The following is a 13266-nucleotide window of genomic DNA, read 5'->3' on the forward strand; positions in this document are numbered from 1 at the left end:
AAGTGCTTAAATATAATAAATCTTTTTCACAGCAAAAGTGATCATTTCGCTTTAGAAAACAATAATTTAACCAGTGGAGTCGTATGGGTGGAGTCATATGGATGACGTTTATGCTGACTGTCTGTCCTTTTTGGAGCTTCAAAGGTTGTATCACCATCCATTTGTATTTTAAGGACCTACTGAGTTAAGATAATTTTCTATTTTTCTTTAAATGTGCTTTGATGATGAAAGAAAGTCATACACACCTAGGATGGTATGAGGGTGAGTAAATTATGAGAGAATTTTCATTTTTGAAAATGTAACCCTTTAAGGTAAATTTTTTTGCTCATGTGAATAAGGGGCATTCATTCTCTGTATCTTTCTTGCCTTACAGTGCCTCCTACAGTTGCCAGTGCACCTTGCGGACTATCAGCTCAAAGGAATTCTGCCTCAGATCTGGCTGACCTATTTGTGGTATTCAAACATTGAATTAACTTTCAATCTGGGCTTGACACTCTTTAAACATTATGGAGTTCCATGTATGCTGGGCACTTGTTGGCTGCTTCTTCACTATCCAATCCAACACATTCAATGTATTTTTGTAAAGAAATTAAAACAATTTATAGGAGAGACCCAGGGTTAGTGGTCACTCTTTTTACTCTAGTGAATATGCCACAGCGTAAGTTTATCTATGTACATTTTTGTCAATTTCTGCATAGCCAAATACCTTAAATTTTGGCTACAAAAAAGCTATTGAAAATTTTCAGAGATATTGGACAGGAAAAAAGATTTTTTGGGGGTAAATCACAATGGAACCTGCCAATAAACCAGTGCTGTAGGTTTCATGTGAACATTTGTGGGGACTCAGGCCCCAGTCACCCTACAATGACAACCACCACCAAAAAAACAAAAACCTTTCTTTAAATCTACGCCTGCATTAAACAGCCTATTATAGGCTTTTCAGGAAAATATAAAAATTGAAACAAATATGATGCACAAAACAATTCATAAAACAAAATATTTAAAATGTGTAATGTACAATACCAAAATATTGTTTTGGGCCACAAATATTGTACTTGAATTAATAAATTGTATACATTTATGAAATGTAAAACCCTGACATGACTTTCATGAAAATATCTTTGTCCTAAGAACACATTTAAACCTTTCAGTAAAAATCTGCCTTCATAATATAGTTGACCCTTCCTTTAATGTGTGCCATTGTGGTTTGATTATGTTTGCTTGTTTACCCAAGAGCTATAACAAAAATATAATAATGGTTAAAATTTTCTTTTGAGGGTAGAATTCTTGAATTATTTTGATATCAGAGGGTTTTGAACTAGGTGTTTGAGACTAACATACACAACCTCTGCTAAAGAAAACATATATTTGAGCAATCAGACTTTTGACTCCAGATCTTATCATTGCTGGCCCTTGTGACAACTTCCCCGTGTGACAACTAGCCCCAGTCTCCCCTATTTGTCTACCTATTTTGCATTCAAGCAAATAGGTCTTCAAATCAACAGATGAAGATCACAAGAAACATAATGCAGTCAAATGTGTCCAAATTTTTGACTGGTTGTGTAGTTCATCCACACTATTCTGACATTTAAATAATTGATGCACAGATAATACATCTAATATGATAATTGATTAATGTTCAAATTCACTCAGATCTCTACGGTCTAAGTAAACCCTTATCGAGCACTGAGAAACATTCACAGATTAGACACACGTCCTATTGTTGATCTCTCTTTAGCAGGAAGAGGGGGAGGATCGCTACAAGGAAACGTTGGACCGCAGTGATAGCGAACATACTGCCACTAACTACTTCAAGCTAAAATGGACAAGTCAGCTGCTGCCTGGTGATTTCATTAAGAAAATTATTGCAGATTTATATACTTTTGTTTCTCTAATGGAACATCTACAGTTCTGCTCATAAATGTGCATACCCCTTGAAGAATCTGCAAGATGTCCTGTTTTTAATAAGAGGGATCATAAAAATGGCTTTTGGATTTATTAAGTACTGCCCCGATGTAGCTATTATTTACATATTTTCCTCAGGACAAAATAATAAAGGAAATTGCCCAAGTTATCCATTTCAAATGTTTACATACCCTTGATTCTTAATATTGTTGCCTCCTCGAGTATTAATGACCTTTGTTGTCTTGTGGAATATACTTAAAGCTGAAGTATGTAATTTCTGCATCACTAGCACCAATGAACAGAATTGCAAACATGAACAATGTTTTCAAAACAGCTTTCTGAATACGCTATCTATTACGACTGAATACATTCAGACAGTCCCGCCCCCAACTCACGCCATTAATCGAGTAACGTTGTTGGGGTGGGTCTAAGCGGGTCGCTCAAAACAAACAGGTATATTTATAGTGCCACAGAGACACAGTGTTTACAGTTTTCGAGAAAATTCACCTATGAATGGCTTACTTATAGTTTTCTCTGCATATTAAGCTGGGATGAAAGAAAGTATTTTAACACTGAAAAAGTTACATACTTCAGCTTTAAATATATGATATGCAGTCTAAGGGCAGTACTAAAAAAAAAAAAAACAATAAAAGAACCTTGCATTAAAAAAATGCTACACTTCTTACAGATTCTGAAAAACATTGCTAATGCTACTAATTCCCATACAGTGATTCACTCTGGTCCAATCGGTTATGGTCCGGCATACCAGACCTCCAGTGGATCCAGTTTGTCTCCTTTATCTGCGGAATCTCTTCTTCCACGTTCCGTCCGTTTGGAATATCTTGGAGTTCTGCCTGCAAACGGCGAAGTAAAACGAAAGAAGAGCAAGATGCTCATCTCAACAGAGAGCAATGGACTCTGACTCATGTCCTACTCTCTTTATACATAAGGAATGAGAAATAACATATAAAGAGAGCTTTAAAATGCAGCATTTATCTGTTTTTATTTAATTTGTAGATGTATAAAGACAGATTTTTGTTGTATTGGTGACTTTATGTCATAAAGGGTAATGATGATTGTCAATATCTCATAATGTGGCTAATAAGCACGGAGTAAAACAAAGTGAACTAGTACTACCTAATGTAAATCTAATGCTACCTAATGTCTAATTAGTACTGGTATATTGCACTGTTTCAGCATGTATCTTAAAGTTTCTTTCTGATTTCTGTATCAAGAAATCAACATTTTTGTCCTGAAAAATTCATTGCCAAATTGAAGTGGGTTTTCCTTTCTTGTTAAAGTGGAAATGTGTAATTTCTGCACCACTAGTGCCACTGAATGAAACTGCAAAAATAAACATTTTCACTGCTGTTGATCAAGCAAATAGATGGTCCCGCCCCCTTCTCATGCCATTTGTTGAGTCAGTGTTGTTTTGTTGAGCTGGATGGGTCCCTCAAAAGAAACTTTTATAGCACCATAGAGACACAGTGTCTACAGTTTTTTTTTTTTTTAAGAAATGTAACTTATGAATGGCTTACTTATAGTTGTCTCTGCATATTAAACTGGGACGGGAGAAAGTATCAGCGAAAAATTTATGCATTTCAGCTTTAACATATTTCCTACTGAAACAGGAAGTTGGGGTGGGAAGGGCTATCGAAGGGCGTCCTTTTTGTAAAGTGTTATTAGCCTTTAGTTTACACCACAGCCCAGCAAATACATAATTTACTGCTTTGAGGAGAAATTTTAAATGCATATATCTGCAGAAAAAAAAAAAAAAAAAACATTTGGTCTGCTACGAGTACACTACTTGCCATATTAAAAATACTTAGGTGTAATAAGTTTAAGCCCTACCATCATTGCTTTACATACTGTATATACAGTACATAGATATGTTAAATATGAAGTGTGCAATGTTTGTCTGTGTTAAAATACGGTACTTTCTCTTTTCCCAGCTTAATATTCAGAGACAACTGTAAGTTATTTTCTCAAAAACTGTGAACACTGTGTCTCTGTGGCACCATAACAACTCTTCTGTTTGTTTTTAGCGACCCGTTCATAACGACACAGTAACATTGACTCAACCAGTGGCATGCGTTGGGGACGGGACTATTTGTTTGTTTGATCAACAGAAAGCTGTTTTGAAAACAAACATTTATTTTTGCAATTCCATTCAGTGGCAGAAATTACACACTTCAGCTTTAAATACACATTCACTGTCTGGCATCAATATATCAAGGCATTAATTAGATGTAACCTTTTATTTGCAATTCCCAATGCGCTCCAAGTCCTCATGGTGGTGTAGTGACTCGCCTCAACCCAGGTGGCAGAGGATGAATCTCAGTTGCCTCCATGTCTGAGACTGTCAATCCATGCATTTTATCACGTGGCTTGTTGAGCGCGTTACTGCACCTAGTGCATGTGGAGGCTTCACACTATTGTGGCATCCACGCACAACTCGCCACGCGCCCCACCGAGAGCGAGAACCACATTATGGCGACCACGAGGAGGTTAACCCAACGTGACTCTACCCACAGTAGCAACCGGGCCAATTGGTTGCTTAGGAAGCCTGACTGGAGTCACTCAGCACGCCCTGGATTCGAACTTGCGAAATTAGATGTAACTTTGATTAAAAACCCATTAGTGATAGTGACTTGTGGTCAGCAGACAATCAATGTAAGTAAAACTACAATCAGACTGACTGAGACCAGGCAGAGTATCACTTTGAGGGTATCAAGTTCACAATACATGAAACAATATATTTAAAGCTGAAGTGTGTGATTTCTGCACCACTAGCGCAAACAAAACAGAATTGCAAAAATAAAAATTGTTTTAAAACTGCTTTTCCGAAACATGACTTAGTCTTCCATTGGTTGTATAAACAGACAGTCCCACCCCAAACTCACGCCATTGGTTGAGTTGAATAAACAGAGCAATTTTAATATCGCCTCAGTCACAGTGTTTACACTTTTTGGGGAAATCAACCTACATTTGGTTTACTTTGGATATTAACCTGGGATACAAGAAAGCATTTTAACATTTTAAAAATTGCATGACCTTGAACAGCAATTCATCACCTGTTTCACTTTTTACAAGTATTTTTATTTATCTAATTGTATTGGCAATGATTCAGGCACTATATTTTCACAATGATACATTCAGATGTGGTGTGACTATCAACCACAAGCACCCCAAATGGAAACATTTAAACTATTGGTTATCCAAATCACTGCCCTCAGACATGATTATGATTTAGGCATTATATTCTGCTGATTACATTACATTCTCATATGATTAAAGGGAGCATAGTAACCAGGCAATGACAAAAATAAACAAAAACCAGGTAAGACATTTTATGCTTAAATTATGGATGATTTCCCTGTGTTGATTTCCATCTGTGGTTAAAAATTGCTAACGTTTATTGCTAGCTCTTAAGATTAAGGCAGTAAAGTTAGTATTTCTATTGTTTATATTTGGATTCAATTAGACAAGCTAGTCTTGGATCTTTGTGAAAGGGCAACTGGTAACTGGGCCAATCACAACAGAAGGAGCCATTCTCAGTGCAAGTCATGAACTAGGTCACTTTCCGAGATAAAGAACTTTAATGACAGATGAATCTGAGAGGCCAGGTAATATGAACTCTCATCTGTTGGCGCAAGCTAAGACAATGTGCTAATCCACTAAAGTGCTGTGTCAGATCTCACTGAACAGTGGGTAAAATGAGGAGATTGACTGATAGATGATCTATGAGGGGAATGGCAGGGGTAAAGACAACCTGGGTTCATCGGGTTCTACAGTCTCTGTTTAAGCAAATGTAGTAATCACGCAGTAAAAATACAGTCAGTATTTGAGTTTTTAATCAATATTTTTCACTTGTTTTTTAATAAAAATACTGTATCTAAAAATGCTTGAAACATCACACATTTACTTGCGAAGCAACACTGCATAAGATATTTAGCCTTATTTTCAGAGAATGTATCTTTAATATTTTATGCAGTGTTGCTTCTCAATTAAATTTATCTTGTTTTAAGGATTATTAGATATTTATACTAGAAAACAAGTGCAAAATTACTAATTCAAAACACATTACGAACTAGATTTTGCAGTGTGTAAAAAGCATACATTTATTTTCTGAAACAATCTGTAAAATTGGTTCGCAAAACAGGCCCTTAACAACAACACCAAAAGGTCATTTAAGGCTAATTGCTAATCTACTTACACAGCCAGTTCAAAATTCAAGGAATTTTAGCACCTGGAAAAGTAAACATATCATGTAAATCTTCAGAGCTGCATTAGGCAAAGGCATCCAGGTGATAGTCATTATTTAGAGTCAGTAAATAATCATCTAAAATTAAAGTGCCCCACTGTATTTCTTAAAATTTTTAAAGTAACACCCTGTCTGCACCGGACATGACCGATGTTACATCACAGCTATAAGTTGTAGTGCCAAATGCGTGCCACAGGTCAGAAATAGAATGGGATATTCATAAGGCCAGAAACATATGCAAGTACATGGCAACACATTGCCAGCGCGCTGTCTGGTTGAACATACATTACGTACGTCCTTGAGTTTCTGTGGTGGTATCAAAGTACTCAAGGGGGCGATAGTTACCTTCAAAAGTCTGTGCCATTAAAGCGTATTTCTTATTATTCAGGTAAGTTGCTATAAATAACTGAATTTACCTTACTTGCTCAGCAATATTCTCTTCAAACTATTGCTCCGTTGTGAAAGTAATTGAAGTAATTGAAAAACTCACCGTAGAAGCGGACAGTTCACACTAATATCTGCTATAGTGCCCCTGGTGGCAATGTTGAGAATGCAACGCATACTTGTAAATTGCGGTCTGACATATTTTGGAATGCAACTATGCACAAATTTTAGCTTATGTACCTAGAAGCGTCTGCGTTCACGTACTTGCGTAGAGTATGTTTTGGTCTTAAACTGTCGACGCAATGTGATGCGACCTTGATTACAATAGGAGCAATTTGCTTTTAACAAGATACATCGCGCCACTCGCGTCAGGTGTAAACAGGGTGTAAAATACAGTCAACAACACTCAGTTTTTCAACAACCCTAGTTTTCGTAGCGCCTCTCTCCGATCCTTTCCAATGCTGTGCACCAGCACATTCAATCCCTGAACATGTGTAGATTTGGAATGGGATGAGGATACTTGCTGCGACTCTTGGGCTTTACCGAGTGTCGACTCATTAGCATCCATCTGAGTGTCTCTGAGGTTGTTTTTGATTCCATGTGTAGAAGAACAAGACTGGTGATTCTGAGAAACTGTATTTAAGTCTGTCATGCTAGAACTTGAGGACCCATGATTGGATGTACAAATTTGTCCTTCCATCCCATTGCATTCCAGTGTCGCAGCTTTCCCTGCTGAAGTCATACTGGCATGTTGTGGACGTGAAGGGGCTGTGCAAAGATCACTCATGGACCTCTGGCGGAGAGGGTTGCAACTCTGCACTGGTTGGTTTATCAGTTTTCCAGGTCTTGCTGCGACACATGGAGGAAGAGGTTCACCTATAGTCTGGTTTTGCACCGATTTTGCAGGGAATTGTGAATGCTTCAATTGTTGAGATGTTGGGTTCTGTCCTGTTGTCATGTGCTGCCTCGAATTAGATGCTTCCTCTTTGAGGAGACCCAACTTATAAAGAGCCTCCATTCTCACTTTCTCTGGGTTCATTAATTTATCCACTGGTAACACACCAGAGGAAGACATGTTTGAGGGGAATGTCACTCCTTCCTGGTCCATTGGTGCTTTTTGTGGGGATTTCATTTTAGGTTTTGGGGCCACAGGAGGGGGAGTGGGTTTGGAGCTTCTACTTTCCATTGCCTCTGAGTTCTGATTAAGGGTTTTGGATCTAGAAGTTCTTCCCTCATTAGAACGATGAAGATTTGTAGAAAAATCCTCTCCAGTTTTGGGCTCATCTGCATTGGTTTTCTGCATGGATGCACTCTTGCATAGCTGCACCAGATTCTCATAAGGCAGGGGCCCTCTATGGGGCAATATCTCTGAACACTGGTCATTTGGTTTTTCAATAACTGAACCTTTATTCCCTTTGATTTTATGTGGAGGTGGTAACACAACTACATTGATTTCTGAAGGAACCCGTGGAACTTCCTGAAACAGCTGGGTACTATCAGTGCTTACATTGCGTAGCTCCTTTTTACATGATGCAGCCAGTCCAGTTCTGTCTGGGATTTGTGAGTTACGGTTCGCAAGGACAAATGGTGTAGGAACCATATAGTTCAGAATTTCACTTTGAATTGGGCTGCCAGATGATAACGGACCCTCAGAGTGGAGTTTGGGAATGTCTACAAGACAAAATAAATAAATAATATAGGGATATCTTTTTTGTAATGTATGACATGACAAGTAAAGCTCTATCGACAGCCACTATGCCATACTGTCGATTACCACAGAAAACAAATTGAAATTGTTCGTCAGTTTGTAAAAATAAACTAAATTGCATGTAAATTAATGCATGCACAATAGAAGTCTATGGGGCAAATCATTCTGGAGAGTTTAAAGCAGAAATGTGAAGCTTGTATTTTTATTAAAGTGCTTATATTAATTATTTCGTACAAAGTTATGTATTACTTGAGCTAAAAAATCACCAGTGTTGATTTCAACATTTATTAACAATTCTGTCATTATTTACATTTAAGTCGCTCTAAACCCACGTGACTTTCTTTTTTTTAAGTCACACAAAAGGGAAACAAATTTTTAATCTTCACAAATATTCGACATATAATGTTTTTTTGTTTTTGTTCTTTTGGAGCTTCAAAGCCAGGAGTCACTATTTACTTCTATTATATGCCGAAAATATTTCCTTTTGTATAAGTTAAGAGCGACATGAGCGTGAATAAACATGACATAATTTTTATTTTTGGATGAATTATTCTTCTAACTTCTATTGAATCTTGAACATTACTTTTTGTTTGTCTTTTTGGCAAGTCACAAATACTACAGAAATACAACACCTTGAGCAGAGAGCTTTTTCAATCCTATTGACGCTGAGAGGTGGGCTGCTTTAGTAGCCACATTTCCTCGTACTGGCAATTTATCGGACTCATCATTGGACAGTCCACTGTCATCCTCTGTATCCAATGACTGAATGGTCTCCTCTAGAAACATGAGACAAGCCTTTTCTTCAGCAGAGAGGTACTCCAGGCTATCATCATCACTCTGAAACACATCAGTCACGTGAAACTGGAGGGATTTACAAGTGTGCTAATTGATATTTTTTTAATAGTTCAGCTACTTTTAATGGATAGTGGCTCCTCAAAGAATTTGCACACTTGAGCAGTAAATTGAAATAAAAAATGTCTATGTCATTGCATTAGATAACAAAATATCAAACCAAGTGGCATTTGCATACAAATGCGCTAGAGCTTTTCTCAGAACTAAATTCACTTTTCTGAGCCATTTTTGCAATTACTTTTAACCAACTGGTCCCAAGGTGATTTTTAGTCGATGTATGAAGTCACTTCCCCTCAAGTTCACACAGGGGTAGTTCATAACATTATCTATGGACGTGTTCCACTAACATTTAACAACCAGAAAGTGTCCAAACTGTGTCCACTTTTTGGGATCACTGTACATGAAAATAATCAAAGGTTAATTTAAATGTAACATCACATATAGAATGTCTTCATAAAATAAAGTATGTCTCACAAAGCACAAGTTGAAGCTGACCACACTGTCGCAGCTGCCAGTACTGTCCATTTCTCCCATCGTGTCAAGGGCATTGCCATCCTGCCATGTGTCACTTTTTGGCATTGCAAATGATGAAAATGTTAAACTGACAGCTCTCTAACAGCGTAGATCAAGTCACATATCCCCTAAAAATACAAGCAGGAAAATATCAATGCAAATTGAATCACTTGCCAGCAGTTATAGTGTAAACAGTCCATTTTCTAGCAATCAATGACCATCTGATACTAAACAAGCACAGGAGGGCCAAGAATGATGGGCTAAGCACCGAAGGCGCGTAGGTACCTATTGTATCCGTTAGTATTGTTATTATTATTATTCCGCTCTCGAAGTCTATGGCCGGCCATAGAACCGTACGTAGGAAAGTTATGAAATTTGGCACACTTATAGAGGACACTCAGATTTAAATGACCTAATTTGGGGTTTCTAACTCAAACCCTCTAGTGCCACCAACTGTACAAATCTCCACGCATGTTTCGGCCTATAACTTTGAACCTTAAAGGTGCACTCAGTAACTTTTGTCTTTGTGTCATCTTGGACTTACACTGACACCTATTGGCTTGGATGCAGCAGCATCATTGCATCCACGGGGGTTGGGGGGGGGCGGGGTGATGTTGGAGTGGTCGAGGAGGCCGTTTGCACCACCTTTAGTGAGCCGCCGGCACTCCCCTTTACATGGCACCCCTATGCATTGCATACCTTGCATATATGGTTTTTGCACCTCTGGCTACTGAGATTAAGTGAGTAGTATTCAGCTGGTCATGTGATTCTAACATGGCAGCCCCCATGTGCGGACCCTCTCCATGTAGAGTAAAACAGCTTTTTCAAGGTTACTGATATGACTGGAGTCTCCATTTTAATGTGGGTGTTCATGATTTCCTACATATATTGCAAAATTACAATTCATGTCTTTAGGAGTTGAACTTTTAATGAGGAAATAATTACTGAGTGCACCTTTAAGGCCTAGAAATACATTTTTGAATTTCTTTCTTTCTTTATTTCTTTCTTATTCCATGGGTTATGACAAGTCCCAATAGAGCGCAACAGTCTGGTTCCGGAAGTAAAAATCCCATTCGTTTCTTCCACATGAATTGATTTTCAACTCTAACTTATAAACCTTTAAGACAGACCTACCATGAGCTCTGAGGTTGTTCATCGATGGTATACTGTATGCTTTCGTCTTTCCGTATTTCAATTTTTTATAAATCGTCTTTAATAGCAGAAATGTGTGAGGTGTGGTGCGAGCTGCAAGACGATAGTCTGTGTTCTGCAACTGCTATCAGTTTGTTGAATAACGTATAATGTGCGAGGAAAGGTAGCCGGTAGAGTTTTTGGTGATCCCCTAGGGTAAGATGGTGACCCCCTATGGAGTTGGTGCCCTACGCAGACTGCGTAATATGCAGATAGATACCGGGGGTACTGCTTGAACCTTTGTCTTTTTGTCAGATTTTCAAATATGTTTTTGCCTTAAAACATAGTCTGTAATGTTTTGATTCACCTTGGATCTGGTTGGTTTGGTTTATGCTTTGGTTCAACTATTTTATGGAGTATTTTGTGAAAAGTCTATTGAAGAAATGTATAGGAAAAATACTTACGGAACCCGGATGGCAGAAAAAGTTGCTGGGCACTGTTGCGCTCTATAGATTGTTTCTAATCTCCACCCTCTAGATTTTCCACCATTTTTAATTTTCCAGAGCACCTACTTTTACGAACTCCTTGGGTCATGCAAAGTACGATAATAACACATATGTCATGGTCAGCAATTCTTCCTCTCCACCATTTTGAATTTAATTGAAATTTACTTCTTCTAACAACTCTTTGGCCATTTGTCTGATTTGCATGAAATTTGGCGTGTATCATCTAGGGACATTCATGATACAAATATATCAAAAGCTTTTCGATAGTCCAAACGGTTCTTGAGAAGTGCATTAATGAATTAGATGGCAAGACTCCTAAAAGGATCTGAGGCTGTATCCTGGCAAGGCTTTGGCCTATTAACATAAAAAAAATGTATGAGTCATTGTCACCACACCCTGACTGCACCACATAAATTTGGTGACATCACCACCAATTGGTAAAAAGTTATAATGAATTGTACTGTACTATAAGCAATTCTACTTATATATTTTATACCACTTTCTTGAATTCATAATCAGTGATGTCCAATCATACTTCCTTACATGCCATAGGTGTGCTTGGCCCAATAATTGCTTCTTGCAGCTATATTTATAGCTGTATTTGTGTGTGTGTACAGCATTTTAATTGATCAGATCATGTGATGGAGATTGGTGCACACTTACACTAAGCTTCTCTAATTGGACCAGGTCCAGCATGAATGGCAGAAACTGTGAACCACCTTTTTTTTAAAGCAAAAGTAAGCTTTGACCTATAATTTAGAGTGCACAGCTCCTCAGATGCATAACAAAGTTCAGTTTATATCAATTTTTGTTTTTTAACTTTTGAATATTTAGTACTTAGCCTATAACCAGTTTGAAAATAAGTTCAACCAATAGAGAACATTTAGGAGAAATTTTTTGAGTCATCTCAGTTTCAATAGGGCCAAATCTACCTGAATTCTCCCTTTTTCTGTTTCTAATTTTTGATTGGCATGAACAAGTTAAATCAGTCACATTTGTAATATGGTCCCCATGTAAGCTGTCAACACACATTGTGTTATTAGTTGTCATGTAAAATACTCTCATTGTTTTAAATTTGAATATGGCTTGGATAATGATAACATTTTTGTCTTTCAGCGGTTGGATATATTGTCTGATTGCATGCAAATGTAAAGGGGGGGGGTGGGGGGGTATGCAGTAGTATGGTTTATAAATTATATAATAATCAAAAGACACAGATCTATTAAGGAAATATGGTGGGTTTGGGCTATTAAAGATTTTATATGTTTAAATTATTTTATAAAAAAAAGTTTTAAGTGCCCTACTAAGTCATAGAGCAAGGTCCATTTTTCAGACATAATAAATCAATTGACCTTTTTGTTTTATAATGTAATAAAGTGATTCAGATGATCTGTCATTTTGTTATTACTCTGATATGCGCTTTGGATGGCCATAATGCGACCAGTATTGCATAAGAAAGAAAACTGATCTGTGTTATCTGCTCTTAAGATTTCAGTGTCAAATTACACAGTGAATTAACATTTTTCAGCAACTGGGTAAGATGCAGCACTAAAGAAAATTACAGATCCAACAAAGGATTTCTTTGTTGTCTATTTCTAAATAAATGCTCAACAGGTTAAAAGAATAAAGTCATATTACATTAAGATAATTTAATTTCAGATTACATGATTCAGCACATTTCACCAAAAAGGTTAATTGCATTCTTTGCTTAAAAATCTTGTATAATTATTTGCCCCCTCTCTCATTTATAATTTAAACATAATGAGTAAGGGTTGAGAAAACCTAAAAAGATTTCATAGTAAAAGCTTACCTCCAGTGCAGAGTAGGTTTGGATGACAACTCAGCAATTCAAACACGTCCAGGTGCCTCCAGACTCTGGTAGGTGTGTACTGGTGAAGCAGATTACCCTGGAAGCGAATCTGTACATTGGAAAATGCTTGACCAATCATTTATGTCTATTTCCGGAAACAACCAATCAGAGAAGAGACCGGTTACGGCGCTGA

At 37.4% G+C, this 13266-nt stretch overlaps 1 protein-coding gene across 1 annotated transcript; it reads right to left on the reverse strand.

Moving 5' to 3' along the window:
• Positions 1-5030: 5030 nt before the first annotated feature.
• On the reverse strand, positions 5031-13203 carry LOC127426090 (specifically androgen-regulated gene protein-like). The gene is made up of 4 exons (XM_051672605.1): positions 13074-13203; positions 9588-9754; positions 8894-9098; positions 5031-8224 (listed from the first exon to the last, which is right to left on the reverse strand). Exons 2-4 carry the CDS (start codon positions 9690-9692, stop codon positions 6960-6962), a joined length of 1575 nt encoding a protein of 524 aa, XP_051528565.1. The 5' UTR covers positions 9693-9754; positions 13074-13203; the 3' UTR covers positions 5031-6959.
• Between the last annotated feature and the right edge of the window lie 63 nt (positions 13204-13266).

Source organism: Myxocyprinus asiaticus, chromosome 35 (genome assembly GCF_019703515.2).
Source record: "Myxocyprinus asiaticus isolate MX2 ecotype Aquarium Trade chromosome 35, UBuf_Myxa_2, whole genome shotgun sequence".
Classification (NCBI taxonomy): Eukaryota; Metazoa; Chordata; class Actinopteri; order Cypriniformes; family Catostomidae; genus Myxocyprinus; species Myxocyprinus asiaticus.